Source organism: Adelges cooleyi, unplaced genomic scaffold (assembly GCF_023614345.1).
Source record: "Adelges cooleyi isolate 19-005CV unplaced genomic scaffold, UGA_ACOO_1.1 ACOO_flye_CR_arks_rails_tigmint_CR_PRNA_30, whole genome shotgun sequence".
NCBI lineage: Eukaryota > Metazoa > Arthropoda > Insecta > Hemiptera > Adelgidae > Adelges > Adelges cooleyi.
The window spans coordinates 11,533,683-11,561,175 of NW_026095971.1; the positions used below are offsets into that span (position 1 = coordinate 11,533,683).

The following is a 27,493-nucleotide window of genomic DNA, read 5'->3' on the forward strand; positions in this document are numbered from 1 at the left end:
TAGGCTCTTGACTAGTAGTTATAATACAGATCAAATTTTCTTTGTTATTTTTACTTTTTGATTATATATTTATAATTATATGTAGATTGTTATACTCGTTGTAAACTTATAATAAAATTGTTTTAATAAAGCGGTGTTCTCATTATTTAAATCCTGCTCAATTCATTCCTATATGTATTGAATTGCTTATGATTATATTAATGTTAATCTAGTGTGGGCCAGCCAAATCCTTTACACATTTCTTTATTTGTAACTATTTCTCTATTTATTCCCCAAAGTACGTTTTGTATTTTTAAATCTAGGATGTACTCTATAAATATTATACTATTTATGTATAATAAATTATAATATAAAGGTGTATAATATTATGTGTCATTTTTCGAATACCGTAGGTATTCGCATATTGCACAATGATTACTGTACAGTTGTGTATTGAACAACGAATGTATGGTAATCGTAATATAGAATGTGGGTACACTGTTTCCTTTTATCTCATCCATTGACCTGCTGCCTGCTGGCGCTGTTGTTCTCTTCGCCTGGTTTTCTATGCGCTATTTGTTTGATACCCAATACCCATTCCCATTCAGTCGTCCAGTGTCGGTCGAGGAGTAGGTATCTGATTCGGTTGTTGGGTTGTACTTGTTCGTAGTTCTCTTATCACAAAAGAAGACTAATATAACTGCCAATTTTTTTTTTTTATTAAATTCTTGAATAGCAATATATTGTGCACTTTTTTTAATTTGTAAATGACCAAAACCGACCGTTTGGGATTTTTGGATTTACCGTGAGCAGTGTTTTGTAATGGCTGTGGTCGGCCCAAGCCGACACTCGAGGGTGTCAATGTCGCTGATGCAGGGCTCGACAAACGGGCCAGTCGGCAACCACCAGCAAGCTAATACTTCACAACAATTTTTTCACGCTCAACAACAATCATCGCATCATACAGCTCAATCAGCTACTACGCATTCGGTTGATTACAAACCGGACCGACCAATTGGATATGGAGCATTTGGAGTAGTCTGGTAAGGATACGACCTATAAGTACAATGAAAATTATTACCATTCATAATGAAATACATTTTTTCTACGAGTTTGGACTTTTGAGTACTGTATTTATTTAATACATTTTACTTTTACGTTATTATAATATAGTCCATGTCACAATAACATGCCAGTGTACACAAAGAGGCAGCTGCGTCAAATTTCTATGGTTTTTCACAAACACTTTTTGGTAACACAAACTATACTTTGTTGACACAAACTATATTTTGTTGAGTTTGTTCCATTAACAAAGAAAACAAATAGATTCTAGTTCATACTTACAATTTTCATAATTTTTTAAACAAATAATTACAAATGATATGAAGTTATATGAGCTATATGTATCGTAAACTCACAGTAAGGTGTGAATATTAAGTACCAAATGAGTAGACAACCTTTTTTTAAAAAAATGTAGATATTTCACTTAAATACATATAAAAAATTATTATTTTGTTTACTTCCAAATTCTACTTGAAAGAATATTATACTCCCAATTTCCTAGCGTAAAACCTGACTACGCAGAATGCGTTTTATTTGGACTATGATGGGTTTGAAGTAGAAATACCTAGGTATGATAAAAAAGAAAGAAAACAAACATTTTAGAGACAATGACATCCATATTTTTTAGAAAAAAAGTTTTAACTGTTTTGTTAAGTAAAAAATGACTTTTTTAGCATCAAGTATAAAGCTGTAGAATGAACATATTAAAAAAGGTTATGTCATTGTTTCTTAAATGTTATCACCTTTTGAATTCATTATAGGTGTGTTTCTTTTAGACGAAAAGAATATTTAACTAAGTACAGTTTAAGCTTTAAATAAGGTTTTGCAAAAAATTGCCCATACTTATCTCTTTATAAATAGGGGATATACGTTCCTCTTAAATTCTATTTATACTGTCTACAAATAAAAATGTTCAATAACACAATGGCTCTACTCATGTATTATATGTCCTGTAATTTTCAACTATTCCTGAACATACAAATATGACCTAACGATCAACATTTTATGTCAATTGAAGTCTTCCAAAACTTTAGGTTAGATAACCTCCAAATTATCTTCATAATCATATATTAGTAAAAGAATATCCAACTAATTGTTAAATTTATGTGTGATAAAAAAATTCTTTAAGCTAATTTATCTAAACCTAAATTTTTTATTTAATAGTTAAAATAAAATGTATAGACACTTTTTTATTTAGTTGTATGAATGGTATATTATAATATATTTTATATAATATGCGCATTAGTTGTAGTATGTAGTGTTACTTCTTGGATACAAAGCTTATAAACAGACAAGTACAAATAAATATCAACCATGTCATATTTTTTCATTTAAACTATTAGGTATTTATTAATTTTTTTTAATTTCTGACCAAAATGAATTATCGAATTATATTACTAATTTACAAAATTATAGTTCCAAAATATAAATTTCATAATTAATACAATTAGTTTTATAAAAAAAAACTACTTTTAATATATGATCTTTAAAAACTCAACAGGTATATTTTGCTTTTGGTGCTTTGATAATCAACTTATGGACAGCATAGATACAGTTAATTAGCATATTTATACTCCATTAACTATGTCTTAATGCTTTTCTTAAATTGTCTGTAACAGTTTCACTAACATTTATTTATTCTTAAATGACGTTAGACTCGGTGTTACTAGGTGACCAGGTGTTAATTCTTAATTTATTATGATAAAATAAGGAATTCCTTAAAAGGCTAACACAGAAGGGTTAAGGAAGTATTTTGTAATTATTATAACTGAAAATGATAAAAATACTTTTAAAAAATAAATTTTAATATAAATCTATAGGTCATACAATTTTTTTTAAATATACATAGAAACCACTACATAATTAATAAATGTATTTATAATTACCCTTACTTTGTATGTATAATTACATTTATACAATTGTGTTGTTAGATGATTAAGATTTTCCTTGAAGATTCCTACAAACTAGGTACAATTTTCAGATCCCAATAGGAAAGGGTTGACAATATTTTGTTTTGATTTTTTTTACTTCAGATCTGTAACATAATGTTTAAATTAAAAAGGAGTAATTTGTGTACGAATTCTGATCTATTATTTGCTACATTTAGAAATCAATCCAACGGTAAAAAGTTATTGTGGATCCAGGTACAAAAATTTAAAAATAAATATACATTAACACACCATTTTAAAACATATTCTCAGATTCATATTGAAGCTTTAACATGTACCTAATTTTATTTTAAATCAAGAAGCAAATAACTACTTTGCATTTTTTTTTAAATAATGTAAATCACCTAATATTGAGTTATATCTCTATTGATTGGATACACCACAGTCCACGTATTAAGATATCTATGCTTCTTGGATACCAACAGCAACTATTATCAAAATTATCAACCAAACCTATCCAAATTATCTAAAACCTTGATGTCAACCAAAATGTTCTAAATAAATTTAAAAAAAAAAATGTTTAGTTGGTAGACTAAAGAAAAACTCACATTATAGTAAATCCAATAGCCCTATAAGCTCCGCATCAAAACTAAAAAACTTAATTATAAAATCAGAACTGAGGCACGTTCAAATTATGTATTGTATTTGTGTTTATATTAATAAGTAATAATTCATTATTATTACTGGAGCAATTTATCTTCTTATATACTTTATATTCTTATGGTGGGTTGTACAAAAATATTAATATACCATTTTTTTTACAAATTTATTATACCAATCATAAAACACTAAATACTATTTTAGGAACTACAAGAAGTGTTATTATTAATAAGTGTAATAATTCCTTAAAACTTTTAATAAAGGTTTGTGAAACCTGACATAAGTGTTAAATAATTTATCATTAATTCTTAAGTTTGATAATATAAATAATAACTAATAAACAATATTATTTAGCTTTCCCTGTTTAATTGCACAATAAATAATTATTATATACCATTACTAAGTACATAATAGAAAAATTATAATTTAAATAACTTCCCATTAGTTTTATTTCTACGTGGCCACTTTTGCATTTTGTAAACTGTATTTAGTTTATGTTTTTTCATTTATTGAAGTTTCAAAGCATTGTCTTCTAGCCAAATATTGTTTTAAACCTTGTCTTTGATTATATATTATATCATATTAATCTTCTATCATTTTTCTTACTTGTCATTTAAAACTAATTTACTTATATTGTATCTTAATTTCGTAACAAATATGTTTAAACCGTTTATAGGGTCAATGATAACAAAACATATAAAGTTATTTTTTTATTTATTGCGATGACCTACAAATGAGTTAAGAACAACTAAACTGCTTTACTGTATAAAGTTAAAATATTTATATTTAATACGCATGTATTATGGCGCTTGCACTTGTTGTCTGAACAAAATTTGTAAAACAATTATGTCTAAGTCACGTATGATTTATAAAACAGCATTGTGCGTTTTGAAGGTTATAAGAATTCGGTGTAAGCACTAGTAATGTACTTAAAAATCGGCTAAACAATTGATTTAATACAATGTATAATTTCTACTCTAGAACTGATTCGTTTTACTTCATAAATTATTCCGAGGAATTGTCTGTGATTTATCATTTTCGATTCTTCTTAATCGACGTGTAAAAAATGTCTAAGCCGTCATTATCATTATTCATAAGTCGTTCCTTTATAATGTGTCCAATTAAAGTTGTACATAATTTCCTTTTTAGCATTTTTCATAGATGTTCATTCTACATACATTATATTGTGTATTGGGTGAGTTATAATTCAACAAAACAAATATTTCTATTTTCGACGTTAGTTTTCCTTTGTAATCGAATGCAACAAAACACAACTGGAGTCGCTACTGTGATTTGGTTTTGTAATTATTTTTAAAAATAACAAATCACCTGAATTTGTTATTAAAGCGTAATTTTAATTTGTTTAGTAGGTCGCGTGTTCTGTGTTACAAACATTAATATTCTGTTTAGGACGATAAAGCATAAAAAACGTGGTGTTTATATAGTGAATAGCGTAAAGGAAGTCTGAAAGCACAGTCCGGTGGCGCGTTCGTAGAAGTCCTACAAGACAACATTGATAATGTTATTAAGTAGGTTTACCATTAACTTATACCACCGCCGTATACTATGTAGTCATGATTAATATGACCTACTATTTTAATTGACGGTGTTAAAAAATGATAACAATTATATTATTATTTCATAGTATAAAATGCGAGGAACTAAAATATTTAGAGCTATCCGTGCGCCGCGTCCGATTTCTAGTGATGTCGTTGAAATTGTTTTCTTTGGTGCCTTTATCTGTTTGGTACAACAAAGATACATAAACGACGAAATGTGCACGGAACCACACGGTGTCGGGTCTAAATTGTTAAACCAAGGCGAACAGGGAAACCAGATGTGAGCATATTATGTTATGTCTAAAGAGGGATCAAACCTGTTTTTGGTATTTTTTTTCGTGGGTGTTTGGGTCTATGCTATACAGACCGACTGTGTACCTCAAGAACGAGAGATTGTAAGGGATGTCTGTCCTGTGGTAGCAGGTGTCAATGTCTATAGCTATGCTTACAGTTGATCTCTAACATCTGTATGCTAGTAAAGAAATACACCGACCAGTTATTGGGGACGTCTGGACCTTTTTTAGGTACCTCGACTCCTCAGCTGCTGTGTCTGGAAAAAGTTCCATAGTCCGTGGCCGTTCTTCTCCCGAATTCCATTACTGGGTTCTTTGTGCACAAATAATAAAATGTGCTCGTTCTTTTCAATAAATCTTTCGATTTTATTATAACGGTTGATTTCGTTCAGGTGCCTGTAGAATAAAGTTATTTACTAATGCTCTAGCCTAGACTAGTTTATTCGCAGGTGTTTTATTGTTACGTAATTGCAGCCACGTTATTGTTATGCGACCGCTAAGTAATAATAATGGTACAACGTTTTTATTATTTATATTTTAGTTGTCCTTTAAGCTTTTGCTAGAGATCTTATGTTTTATGTCTCCTTTGTTCTTAGTCATAGAAGAGTAGTGCAACGATGGCAATATTGTAATTGCTAACAAGTAGTGCCCTTATATACTGCAGAACTTTTTATATAGCTTGTAAGTGGGTTAACAACAAGTAACCCACCACGGTAAGGTCTCTGTCGCAACTTCTAAGGTTGCTCTAGTTTTTATATCGGTCTAACCAACGAACCAAAACACATAGGAACTGGGGTTCTGTATACGTTATGCTTCGACTGCATCTAGGTATACAGATATTTTTATAGATGTATTGAACAAGTTATGTTTTTAATTAATATTTGAAAAATTCTAACGATGTATGTAACTTCCAAAACTTTTATAAAAATTGATTCGCGTTAATTTAATGAAGACACTGAAACTAATCTAATCAAGTCTCGTTGAGATTAACCTCAATGCTCTATTTGATGTTTTAATTTAAAATTATTTGATTAAAGTACTTTACAATATTATACATTATAATAACAAGAATAGCAAAAAATATTGGTTCTTTGATTAATTATGTTGATTTATCTGGTTTTCTATCAGTACACTCATTAAATACTATTTTACTGACAACAGAGCTGGTATAATATATTGATTGGCATTGCAATATAATTTTTCGTTTTGTTTTGCCGCTTTCTAAAATTGCAAATGAACGAATATTGTAAATACTAGCATTGACATCATACTGGCTGCGTATAAAAATTAATTTATTGTAAATTAATTACATAAGAAAATGTTATTTATACACATAATAACGATATTCTTGAATATTCCTTTGGCATAGTCCTCCGGTCAAATTCAACACGTCTAAATCATACCTAAAAACGTCTAAATTACAAAAAGTATAAAACTATATTACAATACCCTTGGAATACAGTTAAATGCACAATGTTGATGTAATTCTACATTTATTAAAACAAGTGAACACGCCTATTTTTTTTTTAAATGAGTCAATCGAAGCTTATATATCTATCAACGTCAACAATTCCATCATATGCAAACATCGTGTTTACCGCTGTTAAATGTATCAAACCTTTTATAAATATACTTTAAAGGTATTGTACAAACAAATATAATAGCTAGACATCTATAAATTATTATATAAAAAATCGTTAATTAATTATTAAAAGGTCTAATACTATGGTTATTGTTGAATTTAAATGAAATTATATAACTCGTAGACATTATAATGTCATCAATTAACTTAAACAATTTTAATTTAGCGATCCGACCCAGTGCCTACAACTGAGTATTTGTAGTGGGCGGATGAGTATTACGGTCGGTTTAAATGAATCGATATTTACGGTTTACCACTGTAAATCTGGTGCACGCATACGCACCGTTTAGAGACCAACTGTTCCAACTATTGCCTTGGTGTACTACACGGCTATAGTGTGGAAGGAAGGGTCATTGTTCGTTGGGTTTTATAATGACTATGATGTAAAAAACGAAAGAAAGAACAGAATAATAAACAAAATTGAAAGAGTAAAACGTATGGGACACAAGGGAATCATCTCGTTTTAATAAGTGCGCATGCGCCTATAACGTTACAGAGCACACTAACCTCCCGCGAAAGAAACTGTATTTTTATTTTTCTATAAAGTACTAAGTGTGCGACTGATTTAATGTACATTTAAAGAGATTCATGTAGAATGCTCATTCTTTTAGAGACGTCCGTTTGTCAATTTATTTAATTGACTAATCTTCTAACACGCGAGTTACTTCGACGAACAGTATACGTTTTTAAAAACCATACAATATTGTCGTCAATCTATTATACTTATACTGTTTGGCCATCGATAAAATTTAACCGGTGTTGTAGAACAGAACAATTTGCCGACAAAAGAGAACCACCTGCGGATCTAGCCAGTAGTAACACAGGTGTCAAATGGGATTACGCAAAAACTATAACCTTGTGTGCACACCACGACACACCGGGTACAACATTGTGCGAAAACCGTTTAAAAAAAACTGTCTAAAAACTTCAAAACCGTTATTTCGTCGTTTCAGTGCAGTGAAATTGAAATATTACTGTAGTCATTACATGGTATGTGCGTTAAGTGCGCACCAAGAAAAAGATAGTACGTCATTTTTGAATTCAAAGAGTATGTGTGTAAATAGTGCGGTGGTCTAGAAAGCCACGATAGCATGCCTGATGGCGAGAGAGCACATCGAAGTTATTATACATTTGACCTTCGAGCTTGCAACTAACTACTACTACTAAAACGATGTAACTACTGACCGAAACTTAAAAAAAAAAAGGATAAATAAAAGACAAATGTCAATATAACAATAACAACGCATTCATTTTAATGATGACATAAAGACCGAGATTATTACTGTGGCGAAGGGATAAAAAAATAACCCTTTTGAAGTTATTAATTTTTGTGCCTAATGCTTATTACATAGAAATCACGAAGAGACATAACGAATAATAACTCCGGCGGTCTATAGGATAGGCCAACAGAACGGTATTCGACCGGAAAACGCAGCGCTTGTCGTCATCTTCAAACGGGACGTAACGTTGTGTAGTCTTTGTTCCACTTGGCATTTTAATATGAATCGAAAGCATAACAATGAAACCTCTACAGTCTACATAGTATCTATACGCTTTCTTTTCTCATCAGCATCGGTCAAGATTTATTTAATGGCGTTGGCACTAGAAGCCTCCTCGTACAATAACTATGATAAACAATTTTCAGAAACCTATAAAATCTCCTCCTCAGAGAAAAAAGGAATTTCAAACTCCGTCAATTTTTATTACTTGGTGTTATAACTGATAACGTTTAGGTACGACAACTAAACTGATAACGGAAAACTATCTAGAAACACTCGTTGTCATGTTTGAGTAGTGCGTGGGTGGACAAGATAGTGCCGCTCTTAGTCTGTAGCCTTCGTCAACCTTTTGAACAACCTGCGGGCTGTTACGGTGTTTTACCTACCTGTGTTAACATACAAATTAATGTATAACGTGGATAGCATCCAAATGTATCTCCCAAAACCGGTCTGACATTTCCACCCCAATTTCAATTGGCACGCATTACAATCATTTCGATTTAGTCACGTTTTGAAAGCGGCTGCGGATCCTTCGATTGTAAGCCCTTAACCATACATTTAAAAACAAATCGAATTCAGATCACATGCTCCAGATACAGTCGTATTTCAAATTATGACCGACTGTATTACTTTTACTTTTTTATGTATTAAACTAGAAAACAATGGGATAAAATATGTCCTTGACCATAGGGTAAGCAACAACACGAAACCGATGTCCGCCAAATCGTTTTGTATGCACTGAAACGACTAAGCACACTATGAGCTCCTGGCGATTTCTTCAGATTTTTGTATCTTTGCCAAACCTATTATGTCTTATTCAAAATATTGATACATTGTAATTATAGAATCATCGATCAACCTTTAGCAAGGTCATATTGATATCATCTAGTCTAATTAATTATTATTAAAAACAATTGTATTTTAAAGACGGCTGGGTGGCGTGGAAATAATTATTTGTCTGTATAACCAATTAAAATATGTATTTTATTTGATGTTTGCAGGGCCGTAACGGATCCCCGAGACGGACGACGAGTAGCGTTAAAAAAACTGCCCAACGTTTTCCAATCACTAGTCTCTTCGAAAAGAGTGTTCAGAGAACTGAAAATGTTGTGCAATTTCAAACATGAAAATGTAAGTGAACGAATAACCTAAAAGGCTACTCTACTAGCAGTTTTAACTGAAACGCAAAGAAAGAAAACGAAACAGGAAAAAACTAATAAAGTTGTTTCTTTCCCTCATATAGGTCTTGTCTGCCCTTGACATTCTGCAACCGCCTCATTTGGATTTCTTTCAAGAAATGTATCCTTTTCGTATACACAATGCAAAATATAGATCACTCGCCGAACCACTCCATTTATGGATCAACCAGGCAAAAAAGCCGACCATCGTTTCGGGACATCCCTTTTTCGGTAGAGGGACGCACGCTCACTGCTGATGCATTTTTCGATGCCATTTTTATAATTCATTATTATTGCAGCCGGTGGTGGTGGTGGTGGCGGTAGCGGCCTGCTCGTACTGAACGGTGTGTATTATATAGGAAGACCGTCGTGCATTCCTATCAAGCTAATACGCATTAGTCACCGGGTGTATAACAATGTTACCTCGCCATTATAAACCAGTATTTCCTGTCTCTTCTTTGTTTCTCGTAGAGGTCTTTTAGTGTAGTGTATACATAATATTATGTGGCTGGTTTATTCGCCCTAGACTGGGCGGCTGTCGTAACGGCGGTCTCTCACACGCATGCTTTTTATGTGTACACGCACAATATCATTAATATTATTTTTGCAGCTATATTCGGACGGAATTTTAGGTTCACAACCTACCATTGACCATAGTGTCAGGGAGACTGTGAGGTATTTTGTTTGTATTGCTTTGCCGCGTTTACAGTACTAGGGTAGTAGGACCTTTTGTTTCGGTAGTTGCGACGCACTCGTGCACACGAGATGCCAGTAGTTTATATTGTTTCACATATTATTTTTGAGGTACACGCGTCGCAGTAGAGAAAATAACCGACAATCGAGTCGTATATATTCGAATTTAAAATTATTAGTGCATAATGAATGACCGTCATACTTACGATCTCGGCAGCGTCGAATGCGTTTTTCTAACATTTTCGTTATGTTAAAATTCTAATAATAACGTCTAGGACAACCTACACCTGTTTTCAAACTCTCCATTGAACTCGGTCGAACAAAGACTAAAGTATCACTCACAATAGCAGTAGTAGTTCGCCAAAAAACAATCCGCACACCTCTTTAGAAAGCGCGACCAGACTAGTGATTTTATTCGACAAGAAAACCGCTTGTTCTGATCGAAATTTGGCCACACATCCACAAGTTCAAATTTCTTAACCGTTATTTTTATAGCTCAATCGATTTTTAATAATTTAGATTAATATATTTTTTCAAAATATGGTATTCTGTTTTTTGCCTTTTATTTTGCGATTTCGAATTCATTACTCAACTTGTTTAGTTTAGTAAGTTTACAAACCGAAACGATAGAGCCACATCCCTTTCCAAAATCAATTTTATTTCTACTTAGAAAATGTATGAAACAAATTTATAAGTGCTAACTTAGACCTACGGCGTACCCAACCAGTTATTGCACTCCTTCCCGCCTAAAATATTAGATCAACACCATTGTCATATTTTTTAATTAATTCTTCATCGAATACGTGTTTTGTCCAAATTGTAATCACCCCTTAAATTTTAGGCATATGCGGACCTCTGCAATTTCAGTTACTTCTCTACCTCACTGTTTGCATCTTCTGAGCTTTTACAAAGTCATTTTTTTTATTGGCCCGATGATCTTTTAACGTATATTTTATCACCGAGCGCTAGCGAGGACCTCAAATAGTGTTTTCGGGGCGACTACGTGATATGTAAGTTGAAAAAGCCGTTTTTTAACACAATGAACAATACCCTTTGCAGTGTGTAGTTGTTAGAGCACACTGAAACCTCGGCGCGGCGGTGGGTTGGGTATGCGCTACATCCCGAATGGGCAATTGGCAGACCGTTTTCGAAAAGGCGAGGGTGAAGGTCGTTCAACTTAGCGCGTTTCCCATTGGTTGTTATTCCTTGCTTGCCGTGTGTATATGTGTCTCATGTAAGTACATTAGCTTGTATATACTTTTTTTTTGTCGTCGGTGGTTAGTGGTTTTTGAGCCAAAAAACCAGTTGTCGACTGGGACATGTAATGTACGTTATTGTTGTTATATGCGGGTTTTTTTTTGTAAGAGAGCATATAGTAACAGCCCTCATTTTATAATGAGTACATTTCCCCCCGTTATCATCTGCCTTAATCAATAATATTCAGGTTCTCTATAGCACAGCGGCCACCAACCAACAATAAATTATTTTAATATTTTTTTTCACACGATTAGCCATAATGCGTTTTAATTTATCCTTTATTGGTGGTTTGTTGAAACACAATGTTCTATATATTAGCTGCGTATATCTCATTTTTAACGTCATTGGATTGTAGAAATATCGAGTTCAAAATGTTACATACATTAAAGCTTATTAGTAAATCAGCCGAAAATGTTAGTGACGTCAACATGTAATTATTTTCTCACATGTATATCTTGGAATTTTCTCCAGTTAATACATAATATGCTTCTCAAAAGTTTTGCCTGTATTGTACGTTTTAAAAATCGAGGCAAACTGCCAGACTTGAATATGCATATAATCAATATGCATGTGGAAATACTATTTAGTTAAGAGATTCGACGTTCAAATCCATTTTTTTTTAATGTGTTGTTGGTTGCTATAGCTTTTTTTAGTAAAATAAATAAAGTTACTGTTGAAATTTTTTTGTGTACAATTATTTTAATCTGATGTTGGCCGTACATTATTTGGTATCATTCTGTTTTTCAAACGCTTAATAATAACTATTGTTATATAGTTACTTCTGTATATTGATTGATTCAGTCGAATTCACTTAGTAATTTTGTCAATGCTCTCATTGAAATCAACGTTATTTTCGAACGAAACGTTATTATATGAAAAATAGGTTAGTTCAAATTCAGTTTCGTAGATAATTAAAAACAATTATCAGCGACTGTGTTTACATTGCTATATAATGACAAATATTCCTAGATATAATCGCTGGCAAGTATAAAATGTTAACAACTAATGTATTGTGCACGACTAACGATTTGCGCATTACTGTAGTATTTTCGATAACTGTTTTATAAAAAGCTTTACTTATAAATGGATTTATAAAATTGTAGTTCTGTAATTGCCACTGATGATCTCTATAATATATTATGGACTATGGACATGAACTGTAATGATACAAATACAGGTTCAAGGTTGACAGTTGTACCAAAACCGTATTCACATAAACGAAAAAAAATTCAATCTAAGTAAAGCGTTGACTAAAAATTAAAATTTGTATTATTCGTATTTTTCGAAACAAATTAAATTTTTTCTATACATGCGGTTCGTGTTTTTCACTGCATTAATATCAAATTTCGTAACGGTTTTTATATTTTAATTTACAATAAGCATTAATGAACGTTTTTCAATTATCATCTCTTTTCTGTTGTAATAAATTGACGGGTTAACGCCGAATACACGAATAATATTCGCTAAATAGTTTTCTGCTTAATTTTGTATTTTATTTTGATGCGGTAGCGGTGGTGGGGAACATACAGCGGGTCAACCGGTAAACGTCGCACTGCGAAGCGCTATAAGTATGGAAACGCTTAGGCCCGCCCTTGTTGACCGATTTTACCGGAATTTTTTCTGTTACCATTTTTGTCGTTAAAACATTTTTCCACAATTCAATAGTACGATGCAATGAAATATTATTAATAAAAATAATAATAAGAGCAATAACGCGCGCCGACGGACTTTCACCTAGTTTGTAATTCGGATAGTACACGTAGCGTTAAACCTAGTCGGAAAATGAAAAATTTCTCTTCGTTTACGACTCGTCAACTACGACAACGGTAGATTATTGATTATATTTGTTTGTCGTTCACTAGTAGTGTGGATAGATGTGTCCGTGTTGTAAAATTAAATTTCTCGATGACTTAATGATGTGGCCGGCGGAAAACACGACACAACGACGGTCTATTGTTATCGTATAAAAACAATCCCAAAACGTCTTCACCGGCTGTAGTCGTTTGTTTGTGTATGTGTAAAAATATGCTCAGAGGAAGCAGCGGTTGCCGCGTGTTGGGCGAGGCGGCGTCACAGCGAGTACAGGGGAAAACTGGTTCATCGTACAAAGACCCATAGACCCGGCCGAAGACGTTCCGTGTGTGTTTGTGTTCGTCCCAGTCCCCCGCTCGAAATACATTATATATATATAAGAATAATGTAATGCGGCTACTATACTATATCCGAGAGTATGTTGCAGTGTAGAGTCAGTGCACTAGTCCAGGCGTAGCGGGGGAGGTGTCGAAATGTTGGTAACCTTGACGGGAAAATTGTTGTTGTTGTCCAGGTGTAATTGACCTGTGCCGCCGTCGCGCATCGCCCTGAATCCTGACCGAGCAAAACCATATTAAATACAAAATATTAAGTATATATGCTTGTTATAAATAGTATATTATATAGGTACTGCGATTAAATCATCGCGAATTTGCATTTCGGCATTTTTCATACGAGTATTGTAGGAATCAGCTGCTATGCGTTTGACAGGTCGATAAGGAATTTTTCTTCGCTTGTTTTTTTTTTCGCATTCTCCATTACATAATAGGTAGTAGGGTAGGGTAGGAGTATTCCCCCTGTAGACTACACTAGTCCTCGACTATAAAAACTGGGATGATCGTATTGTATATATATAGTACTATTATTATATTTTAACTATGCGCGTATGTATTTAGGTTATTCTGTTTTCGAATAGACTCGACACGGTCGGTTTTGCGTGCTGATACGCGAAGTGTACCGGATAGATTCGCGTGCAGTTGATATTAGTTGTGCCTCGGCCTCGGCCGTGCGCATCATAAAAAACGGTGAGAGAGAGACGTAATTCGACCGACCATCCCGCACATGAACGGGAAGTTTATTTTACAGTGTGCCCGCAGAATTGTTTTTTTTCGGTACTATTATCATTTTAATTTTTACTCGATCCCAAGGTACTCGTCTTGTCTAGTACGCTCAATCAAACGACCGGGTTGCCTACGTCGTTCTGTCGGAAGGCTTGTTACTCTCCGTTTTCACTGTACCCGTAACTCGTTACCGTGGAACATACTCATATTATTTGACGTGTTATATGTATGCCGCGACGATAACCCGAACGTCGGCTGCGATATCCGGCACTGCATTCCCCCGGAGTCGACGGCGACAATGAGGCGTTCCCGTCAAGGGCATTCCGGCCGTCGATGCGACCCAAGGCTCCGGTCCGCGGCATGCCGTAAAGCACACCGTTGTCGCATACATATGCCCCCCTTATAATATAGAAATCCCCGGCGTCGTGGCTATTTGCAACGTGTCCCGCACCGTGTAGATATTGATCCCCGAAAATACGTGCGAGTGATTCAGTGGGTGCCGTGTACACCGAATCATTGCTAGGGTGAAAAATCTAACGTCGAATGTCGCGCCATCATTCCCTTTGTTCCGACGCCGCTTTCGCGATTCCCTTGTACGGGTTTTTTTTTTCCGTATATTTTGCCCGGGAAGTCCAGCGCCGCCGTGTATTCGCGTCGCAGCCCCTTTGAACCACCGTCATAAAGCCGGCCTCGTAGCGGTGCAACAACGACGAGGCTGTCGGATGATGGGCTCGTCGGAGGCGGCCGCGACGGGGGAAAAGCGACTGCGGGGCAATAATTTAAAATGCCGCGACCCGGGGCGCGGCGTAATGATACGGTCGCCATGGCTACGGTCGAGGCAGATGGCCCGGCGACACAACCCGACCGACGCCCCTGCCGGCCGCCCACCGGGTCGGCCGTAATACAAGTACGCCGGGAAATGAGGATTAATAATTTTGCAAACTCGGAGATCGTTAAAAACGCGCTATTGCGATGCAGCTACGGTTGCCTGGAGGCGGTGGCAAAATTACCGTGACGTATACCATTTTATAATATTATATATAAAAATTATTTAGAAATGCTGGGAAACAAAAATTTATCGATACCGGATTTCAAAGCTACAACCGGAAGTTTGCGGAGAACCCAGTCACGCTTCAACGTACGAATATTGCAATGTAGAAAAGAGTTCGGCAAACCTGGCGGTGCATACCGGCCGTTTATACTGTAATATAGTAGGGAAAAGTTCCATTTTCTTCGATTCAACCTAAATAAATCTAAACGCTTACTATATACGCTTGTCACCTGCTCGTAATACAAAACGCACGACTAACACTGCCAAGGCTAGGTGAAGGAAATCTGATAGCGAGAGGGGAAAGTACTTCCTATAAACGCTTTCGGCTGTTGTATGCATTTTTACGACAGACAGTGGCGGATTCAAAATTGTCTAGTAAAAAGAGGTCACCAAAAAAATTTAATTAGAAGTATACATTTTTTATTCTAAAACGACAAACTGTATATGTAGACAGTTAAATATTGAAGGGGTTATTATAACCTCTTAAGACTTAACCACTTCATAGAATTTGGATACAGCACTGTACGGAGACCATTCTCGCCAAGTCGTATTTTATCAGAATTCACTAAAATTCGAGTTAAACCCACCAGTAACCGAGTAAAACCTAATAACCGCGCAATGGATATTAATCACTCTCCCGGAGACTGCACATCCTTTAGGTGCGTCATAAACGTTAAGAACCCTCTTCGTAGAATTTCCACCGGAATTGTCCAAGATGCTTAGGCTTACACACTACATTGCACATAATTCATTAGTTCACATACGTTTCGGCGGTTGAGCGAGAAGGAGAACAAATGGATATTGAAATAAAACCTAGGACGAGAGATTTAGAACGTGACGAGTGCGCGTGTTCCTAACAAAAGAGAAAGAAACCCAAATTGGAATATTATATTATTTCGGTATTGGACAAAATCCAATAGCATTTCGGCTTTATTAATAAATATGTCGATCGGCGGGGCTGTTCGGACACGCGTTTCACCTTCACATGAATAATTCCTTAATCATACTCATCGGACATCGTCCATCGACGAGTAGTACACCTAGACGGGGTGTAGTCTATTAATAATAATATAGTCCACCGAAGCGAATTATTTATTGTGTGCGTTATCAGCTATCATTACGCAACTTTTTTCTCGCAAAACCATAATTTGGCTTCCATGAGTAACATGTACAAATTAGGATTAATAACTGACGTACAATCATTTCCAAAGGAATATAAATTATTATGCTAATCCTGATTACTATGTTGGTCCGGAGTCATAACGAGCGAGTACCTCTTGCATTTTCGTTGTATCTTTGAATTACTTATCAGTTTTTTTATCATTGTATAAACTTCTATTATTATTTTTGGTAAATTTTATTAGTATTTAATTCCTATCTAACTAAAAACTTAAAGATAACGGAAATGTATTTTTATAATTTATTAACATTTAGTAGTTAGTACTACCTTTATTAAATTGAAAATTTGTTTTGCGAGTAATACCTACTACTTATATTCTTCAAAACATCTTAAACGCTAATTTTAAAGGAATAACTTATTGTACTGTACTTAAGTAGTGTATTTCTGATGTTATAATGATCTGTTGTAATATTAGTATACAAACAACAAATACATTTTATATGTGCTAAAAAATGCATACCTTTGTAGGTATACAGTGTTGAAAATAAATTATCGATCTCTAAAAGTACACATTTCAACAAATTTGTTGACTACAACATGTTGTTATATCGTCCGTGTGAAGTAGTATTAATTATTGATAGCAAGGCTGTTTTTTCGTTTTAAGAAAAAAAAACGCAATCAAACCGTTTTCCACGAAGACTCCTGGGGTAAAAGAACACTACAGACCGAGCTTTCCAGTTTCCTAGTACAATTAACGTGTTTACTGTTGAAAATAATACCGTCGATTGTTGTTTTTGTAAGTACACGTGCTTTTTAGTGAACGCGCAGAGTAACAATTCACGCTTATCACAGTCGTCTACAGTTATATTTTATAATGTATTAAATTATTCTGTACATGTGAACGCGAATCGTTCATTCAACCAACAGCAAAACAATAACGCTACGTTCTGCGTGCGACCACTCCCCCACGACCACCTCTGCCGTTGGTATTCCTTCTGTGCATGTGTCAGTGTCCTGACAAAAATATATACGTTTATAGTGCGTGTCCCGTACCACGTGTATTTCCCAAGTCGAAACTCGAATGGTGGGAAAGTAAAATTATAAACAATGTACTGGTTGAAGAAATAAAAAAAATCGTCGGCCGAGTTGCCAATGGGCGAGAACCGTTGCGTTTGTGTGCGAGATCTTATACCAATAATGTGTATCATAGTGTAAAAATTGCATTTGCACTATCGGAGCGTACACATATGAGATAGTGTAGAATTTATTTGTATAGACTGTATCGACGCCCCGTACGAAAAGTAGCGCCGTTCGTGAGTTCTTACGAAGACTAGCACCGTTCACAGATTCTTACGAAAAGTAGCACCGTTCAAATTCATACGAAGACTAGCACCGTTGGGCTATTGTTCCCATTGTTACAAACAGTGCTAGTTTTCGTAAGAAGCCTCGTACAGGGCGTCGATATGGTCTTAACGTAATTTTGGGTTGGGCCATGACCTAGAGCAATATTTAGAAGGGGAAAAACCTTAAATTTGTACTTACCCCCTTTTATTTTTTAGTTTGTTTACGGGTCGAAGCTGCGTCACGTAGAGGATACAAAGGGTGTAAAGTGTAAACAATCTGATCACGTATCATACACTAGTCATATTTATTCTACCATTAAAATATTATTTTGTCGTGGCTTAACATTTCTTCGGTCTGTGTGAATTTCATTAGTCATATTTCTGAATATATTAAAATGTTCATCCGGGCTTCATTTCAACAAATTTTATTCACTAAAGAAAAACTATTTATTTTTTCCTTGAACTCGGTAAAAAAAAAACGTATATATTAGTAGTTGACTTTATCGTACTTAATTGCTGTAACGATTAATCAGTAGTCTTGCTTTTTTCCTTGGATAGTATATGCAATAATTACAAATATTTCATGTAATTATTTAGTTTCAAATTTCTTGTAGTAATACGTACCTAATACCAATGTCCTTGTGGTGTTTTAAATTAATTCATATTCAACAAAACTTCACGTTTGGGTAACGATCTCTAGTCCCTATCTCACATGTCTAGTAAAATAACAAATGTTTAATTTTTTTATTTTGTAGGTTTTTAGATTCAAATGCGTTTTGCGATTTTATGAAAAACAACCTCGAAATTCCAAAAAGTAGTCTACACGTAAAGCCCAAGTGCACAGTATTGTTTATCTTCTATTGACTCCGTTGTAGTTACTTCATATTCTTATGTATTTCATAGGTACCTGCACAACTACCTATTAAAAAGGTATTTGGATGACCAACTTTTTATTTAACCGTTAACGGACACATGCGCCAGTAAAATTCACTTCTACTTACCTCTGACCGTGTGTACATACATAACACGTTCACGTTACCTATCCGTGTCCGGTCCGGAAAATAATTTACCACATATGTGACATTCTCCGCAGAAATGTTTGTAGTAATGACGTACTTAACGGCCGACAGTCAAACGTCAATTAATAATTTTTATTACAATATGCTTTTCTTTAACTCGCTAACACGTACGTACGGGTATTTTTCAAATCTTGCAAAATTAATTTAACCCACTTCCCGATGTCGTAGAGGGCTAAAACTTGGCACAGACACTCATCTCGGATCACAATACAATATCCTGTACTAATATTGGGACTCTGGCATCCAGGTCGCCGTACACAGGGTCATATCACAAAAATTTCATGTTTATTTAAATCTTCTAAATTGAATTTAGTAATCTATTCACAATTATTAAGTACCTTTAATAGAACTAAAAAGTAGAAAATAAAATAAATAAATTTAAAAAAACTTTTTAAAAACATGCTTTTCTAAAAAATAGTAAAAAAGTAAAAAATAATTTTACTATAAAAACCATTTACCAATTAATTGTAGCACATTTTTTTTTAATTTCAATTTGAAAACAACCGAAAACATAATGTTAAACATCTTTATTTTTACTAAAAGAAAAAGCGTAGGCCCTATTCAACGAAGTCGCTAATAAATTTATCAGATATTTTTTTATATTGTAAGTATTTTATAATTTAAATTTGGTTCAATTTTAGTATGTGACATACATTTCATAATACTTGACTCGATGAATTTTGACTTGGTTGAATAGGGCCCACGCTTTCTTTTTAGTCGAAAATTAAAGATGTTAAACATTATTTAAAACTGTAGTAATTTTCGGTTGTTTTCAAAGTAGTTGACTTTTTAAAAAAAATGTGCTACAATTGCTCGGTAAATTGTTCTTGTAGTAAAATTATTTTTTACTTTTTAGTTCACTTTTTTTTAGAAAAGTATGTTTTTAAAAAAGTTATTTTTAATCAAATAGTTACTGCAGAATAATGGTAAATTCTGATTTATCGCGCTGCCTAAGACTGATTAATGTCTTTAACGTCGAAGGCTATATAACATAATAACCTTATAATATAATGAACCTTTTATTTTAGCCAAACTTGTATCGATATTTTGATTCTCAAAAAAAAGGGTGGGGGGAGATAGACAATACTTTTAAGTTTTAATTTAGCACAAAAACTAGTGAATTAAGATCCTAAAAGTAAAATATTGTCGACTTTTTTTTTAATATTATAATGTTTTTAATGTCCCTTTTCGGCTCTGTCGTCGTCTGTTTTGTGGTGGAAACAAAGAATGTAAAAATTAACGTTTAAAATAGCCCGGGAGTATAGTTTAAAAACAAGTAAATAATGAGTTTACTTGCCGTATTTTTAGGAGCGCCGGGAGGACATTTTTAACTTTCAATACCTCATACAAATAATAATTAAATGAAAACACTAGATTTATCTATCGAAGAAATCTGTCCGAGAATTCTAAAGAGATAGGATTTCAAAAAATAATAACAAAAACGTATTATTATCATTGTAAACCCAATAGTAGCTTTCTCGCTACGCTTAGAATCTAAATTATAGCTGTCGATGTGCCTCTTTATTGTATTGTTATAGAATTTGCTATTGTGGAAGGGGGATCTACGTTGTATTATCTTTTGCTGGTCGATAATATTTCTATGCTGTATTGTCAGTGTGTCACCCTTTTACTGCACCAGACACCAGTCATCCTTATTTTTGCTCTTCCATCCCCTCCACCCTCCCTCTTGGTACGTAGGTATATATAAATAATAACATGTATAGATTATCGATCGGTGGATATATTTTTAGCGAGAGACCGGTTTTTAGGGGGAGAATGAACTATTACAGAGAACACACGTGCACTAAGCAGCAGTTTGAGATCCTTCAGCATGTGTGCTCGTGTACTGTGCAGGGGTGGCGACGAATAATCGCAGCATTGTTGGCGGTACCGAATAAGAGTTAGAGTTACCCGGAATAGTTCTCTGCTGTACAACAGTGTTATTAATTTGGCGTCCCTTCTCGTTGGCATAGAATATCGTGGAGCTCGAACCTCTGGTGTGTAATGTAGCGACCGGGGCGGGTGGCGACCAAAACTTTTTCCCAGTCGGCGGCAGTGTGGCGTCTGAACGTTTCACTCCCTTTTTCCCTCGGCGACCCTGTATACCCTATACACCAAGGGCATATTCACCCTTTAGGCGGCTTTATTGTCATGATCTCGAAATTTCATTTGAGTTTACACGACTTGTGTTAACAAATTCGGCTTCATTTCATATTGAATGCATAATAACATAGAGGAAATCCCTAGATTTAAAAAAAAATTTAATAAAATTGATTTAGTTTTTATTTCTTTTAAAAAAGAATATTTTACTATATCAACTTTTAATGTTTACTTACTTATGTTTTTATCAAAATATTACCCAACTCGTTTGGATTGTGAATTCGGTCAAATATTAATGATTTCTAGTGTAATCCGAGGTCGGAAATACGAAGGCGGTTACGTAATATTTAACCAACCCGCTCTACACCCATATTATTACAAAAGTTTATACCTAACTCATAAACAAAAAAAACTTTATTTAAATATCAATACTGTTCCAATAGTACTTGCAAGTATATATATATAAACGATGAACGATGGTAATATGTTTAAGTTTTCGAATAAAAATAAAGAGTATTGCGTAAATTTTCTCGAATTTTCCTTTCGACCAACGTTCGTTTTGTTATTGCCAACCGCTTTTAGACGCCATCAAGCCACTTGTATTCCCCTTGAAAGTTGTATAGGCAACAATCATTCCCAGGGGGTATCCCGAGTGTGCGCGTTTGACAAAAACCTTAGTTAATAACGCACAGCTGAAAAATGGTATGTAGGTACACAAAACTATGAAAAGACATTTTTGGTTGATGAAAACGGTGCCAGAGGTAGTTTTTTAGTTTGGTAGTCGACAGAGAAGAGCAGGTACCTACACAAAATACCCGTCTGCAATAAGGTCACGAGTAAGGCTCTTTTTGTTTCGTACCTATGACCTACGGTCTTGTATTTTTTTCTCAAATATCTTTATTGTGAACCTTAAATACCCCCAAAAAAATATTTGATAAATACTCAACGTACTTGAGAAACGCAGCTTGGGATTTCTTAAATGGGATTCTCTTATAACCACGGATACCGATTATAATGCTGTAGGTAATATGTTCACTAAAATTGTATACGCTATGTGTACCTACAGTTTAAGCAGTTGTACTCGCAGCTGTTTGTCGACAATGAATTCACTTGTTAAATTTAATATCATATGTATATCAATATATAGTATTAATTTAAGGATTCTAGACGTTTTTATTGTACAAGTGCTTAACATTAAAACAAAAATGAATGTGTAAACAAAAAAAATTAAATATTTAAATTATCAAAGTAGTTTCTTTTTGTTTCATTATTATCTTATATTATAATGACCCGAGTCTTGGAATATAATCGTTGTAATTATAATATCCAAACGGTAAAAATAAAAATAAATATAAACTCTCATAAACACTTTTCCGCTTAATGAATTTTTAATAATTCGGTTAGTTTGAAATTTAATATCAACAATACATATTTTGTCCCGTCTATTAGTCGTTGCTATGTATTATTTTTAATTATCTTTTTCGGTTATTTTCATCATCAAATCATTGACTTTTATGAATGTGTTTATCTGTGTCGATTATCTAAAATTATGTCATACTATTGCACCCGGGTTCACGCCTATCTTTTTCACGTCGATATTGAAACAATACAACTGTATTATTCGGATATTTATTTTTCGTAGCGTATAATATTCTGTTAAAGTCTACCGAAAAACGTCCATTGGCAGTGATGCCGCAAACAAATATACACAGAGTCAAATCTAAATAATATATATTCGTAATTTACTGCAGTTGTATAATAACGATAGCCGTCTTCTCCAAGGGTACGTGCGGTTTCTATTGTTCTTTTGCTGCCAATGGGCAATGAAAAATATTTAATCGATATATTTTGCTTGTAAAAAAAACTTCAATAACAAATTGATGTGTTTGTATTACTTTCCTCTTAAACAAGTACATCGTAAAACGTGTGCGCAACAGTATAAGTAGCCATGTTTTTTTTGCCCGTAATTAAGTATTAACCGAGTGGCGGCTGCAGAGGACACTGATATTATTAGTGTAGCACACTCGAAGCATGTTACATATGAATAGGCATCGACCAACAAAAACTAGAACCTTGATAATTAATTATTGATACTGGATACTTTTACACTAGACAAGTTAGAAGTCATAAACGCAATCAAACATTTAACTTCGTGTGTTGCTGCGGCATGTATGCAGATGCGTGAAAAACTCAATAACACTGGTTACAAAAATTATTTGAATTATTGTTTATACAAAATAATGTATAAATTCCATTTAAATATTATTTTATTACATTGGTTGTGTTATTTATTTTTAAACGTTAAAAGAGATGCGTTGAACATATGTGCAATAAAGGCATCCCTATCCACCATTCTAAAAATACGATTTATTAGTCGAGTTTCCCTTTTACTATACTTTGTTTTGCATGTCAAAATAAAACGTTTCAATAATACCTAATCTATGCGATGCTGTACATGGAGGGTGGTCGGCTTGTTGTAGATTTGAATTGTTAAAGTTTAATAAAAAAAAATGATTACTGTCGTGCAACGAATATTTTCCTTAACCGTAGCCTTTATAGATACGTGATAACCGAATTGATGCAGAGCGACTTGCATAAAATAATCGTGTCGCCGCAGCAACTTTCGCCGGACCACATCAAAGTTTTCCTCTACCAGATCCTCCGAGGTCTTAAATATCTGCATTCGGCACGGATATTGCACAGAGACATCAAGCCAGGCAATTTACTTGTAAACAGTAATTGCATATTAAAAGTACGGGAACACATTTCAATGAGTATTTTTGTTTACCTGATACCTGTACTAATAATATAATTTGTTTGAAAATTTTTTCAGATATGCGATTTTGGTCTGGCCAGAGTAGAAGAACCAGACGAAACAAAACACATGACCCAAGAAGTAGTAACACAGTACTACAGAGCACCAGAAATCCTAATGGGTGCCAAACACTACACTGCCGCAATAGATGTCTGGAGCGTCGGGTGTATATTTGCAGAACTTGTTACTAGGCGAATATTGTTCCAGGGCCAAGATACGGTCCAACAAGTTAGTTTTTAAACTCAAAGATAAATTTACAACAAAAAACTCTTTAGTACTTATTAGAGAATTGTATGGCCTAAGTCCCTACACTGAACTGGGTATATTTTTCTATATTAAGTTATTTTTAGTAAAAACATCTGATATATAAAATCATTACTGTATTATAAGATAACAAAAAAAACTACATAGGTGGAGAAGATCTTGCTAAATACTACAGAGGACCTTAATGTTCGGTAGAATATAGGCCCGTAAGGAGGTTTCAGCATCTAACTATTTTAAAAGAGGGTTCTGTTTCGGTTTATATTAAAGATAAAATAATCACACTTACCAATTTATACAGCATACAATTTTTTTGAAAATTATACTTACAAGGTATCATTTCTTAGAACGTCTTCCTTCTAAGTTACTATACTATTTTTAGTACTGTGATAGATAATATATATTTATGATTTTTGTGTTTTTATTATAGCTCGAGTTGATAACAGACTTATTGGGAACACCAACAATGGAAGACATGGCCCATGCATGTCCCGCGGCTCGTTCGCATATGCTCATACGACGCATGAAGAAACCTTCTATGTCCCTACTGTATTCCCTATCTTCATTAATGACCCATGAAGCAGTACATTTAATTTCTCAAATGCTAGTTTTCAATCCAGTAAATATTTTTCATTAATACTAGAAATGTTAATAATTTATTTAAAATTATATTAAGGAAAAATAATTGTTTTTTAGGATAAACGGATGTCAGTAATGGATGCGTTAGTCCATCCATACATTGACGAAGGCCGCCTGAGGTATCATAGTTGCATGTGCAAGTGTTGTTTTACAGTACCTTTAACTGGCCTCAGACACTTTTGTATGGATTATGAACCGGTCGCTCCGCAAACATTTGATGATAAATGGGAAAAGAAATTATCAAATGTGCAACAAGTCAAAGGTAAATTTCAATAAAAATATGAATTATGAGTTAATATATATATATATTTATCATATTGTTTTATCCGATGATTCTATAGAAGAACTTCACAAATTCATTGGCGACCAATTGAGTAGCCATCGTGTGCCGTTGTGCATAAATCCCCAGTCTGCGGCATTTAAAAGTTTCTCGAGGTAAGACTGAGAAACATCTGACACTTCTGAGTTCTGATCCACAAATTAACTACACCTCAACTAACCGGTACTAGTCTACAGTATTCTAAGCATGTTGAAAAATATTGCAATACTAATCATTTGCACTCACGGTTTTAATTAAAAATTGTTTAGAAAATACTATTATTATTAAAAATGTATTAAAACTATAACATAGATTGATTCAGTAATACTCTAGTTTTACAAAAAATGTTCATTGTATATATAAATGTGTTCAACATTTACATTGAAGATCTTATGTAAAAAGAAAATTTTAATTATTTTAGGTATTAAAAATAAGAATTGACACAAAAGTTTTAACAACATATAATACAACATGAGTTTTATAAAGTTTTGTTGGGTTTATGCCTACTCAATAAAACATAACTGAATTTGGCTTTTTTTACTGATTTATTATTGCAAACTGGTTGCGACAGTTTAAACTGGACTGATCTATGTTCTTGTATTATACAAATTAACTTATTCCTTTATAAATATATACTTTATCGGGTTTAGTATTTGATGTATAGCTTCCAAACACAAAAATCAGTTTAATTTTTAAAAAAAATAACTTGACATGTGGGTTTTTATTTATAGTGATGTTTAATCGCTGCAGACTGCCTTGTTTCTCTAAACGTGATAACCGGATCTCAAAATGCACTCCCAAGACCGAGACTGAATGATGACGCAATGAAATCGAGAATTGACAACTAAATAAAATACAATTGTAAATATTACTTTAATTTCTCTCTCTTTTATCATATTATTGTGTGAACCAAATGCTTTTTTTTTCATTTTAAGATAAAAACACATGCCCAATTTGTATTTTCCATTTTATATATTTTTCCCTTTTTTTTTACATGACAAAAGGGATTATTACCTAAGTAAAGTTAATTATTCGGAAATTATTTTTTTAAAGTTATGAATCATTTTATTTACTTACTGCAACATGGTTTTAAAATTGTATGATTTAACAATTTTGTTTATTTGTGATTTAATTGTATATCATTTAAAAATGAAAATATTGTCATAAAAACGCTTTAATTACCCAATGTTATATATTTTATTGTACAACACAAACGATTTAAACAATATTAATGAAATGAAAATGTGCACATTTAAATCATTTGTAAATAGTATACCTGTACCTACCTATGTGAGTTTTTTGAAATTGTAAATTATCTTTTGTAAAATTTAGAAATAACTCGCACTTAATATTGTCATTTAATTTTGTGGAGATTTTAAAATGTTATTACAATGATGCTCCACACTATCTGTTCAATCAATATATAGTTAACATAAAATATTAGTTTTTTAAGAAATATGTACGGGTCGGACTCAATATTTTAAGTTTATTAAATGACATATTAATAACTTTTTTTACTAAATTGCTTTATAAATATTTAAGTAAATGAATTTTTATCATAAACATGGTGAGTGTGATTTATAATATTTTATTTAATTATCAGTGCTTTGTAGTACAACAATTATATGAATATTTGCAATTTATTATTTTTACTAAAATGTATACAATTTTTTTTTTAGTTTCCTGTATTACATGTTAAAATATTTTTTAATTTTAACTCCCCTTCTTATTTATGTTGTTTTTGTTTCACATTTAATTTATGTGCAAAAATTACAATTGGGCTCAATTATTTTTTTCTATTTGGGCACTGAAATAATGAAAAATACGTCCGACTCCTAACAGCCAATTTTATTGTGAACATAAATTGTATATAATACAATATTAATAAAAAAAAACAACATCTGGAGAGAATTTGTTATTAGCCCTAAGTTATATATGTGAAGTAATAAAAATTGTGACTGTTGGGTAGAGAATTCATTTGCTCCATACAGTGGTTATCTTGAAATGAAAAAATCATTAAAACAAATATTGAATGATTGTGAAAAATAAAAATGAATAGTAAGGAAATCTATTTAATGATCTTATATGATTTATTGAGCCTTATCATTATTCTAACTGGAAAATATCTCATAACAAAAAAAAAACAATCACAGCTCCAGTATGGTTAAATATTCTACAGTTT

The 27,493-nt window shown here is 33.2% G+C and overlaps 1 protein-coding gene across 2 annotated transcripts; it reads left to right on the forward strand.

The window, feature by feature from the left end:
* The first annotated feature begins 571 nt into the window (after positions 1-571).
* LOC126839381 (serine/threonine-protein kinase NLK) lies at positions 572-27,382 on the forward strand. 2 transcript variants are annotated; one of them, XR_007685812.1, is made up of 9 exons: positions 572-1,022; positions 9,585-9,714; positions 9,827-9,882; positions 23,837-24,029; positions 24,111-24,320; positions 24,784-24,972; positions 25,050-25,254; positions 25,334-25,494; positions 26,043-27,382. XR_007685812.1 is itself a non-coding variant. In XM_050574684.1 (9 exons), the coding sequence occupies exons 1-9, from the start codon at positions 802-804 to the stop codon at positions 26,050-26,052; spliced, it is 1,308 nt and encodes a 435-aa protein (XP_050430641.1). In that variant the 5' UTR covers positions 572-801; the 3' UTR covers positions 26,053-27,382. The 2 variants fall into 2 exon arrangements, 1 of the variants encoding a protein (XP_050430641.1); XM_050574684.1 differs by having other exon boundaries at positions 25,334-25,427.
* Positions 27,383-27,493: the final 111 nt, after the last annotated feature.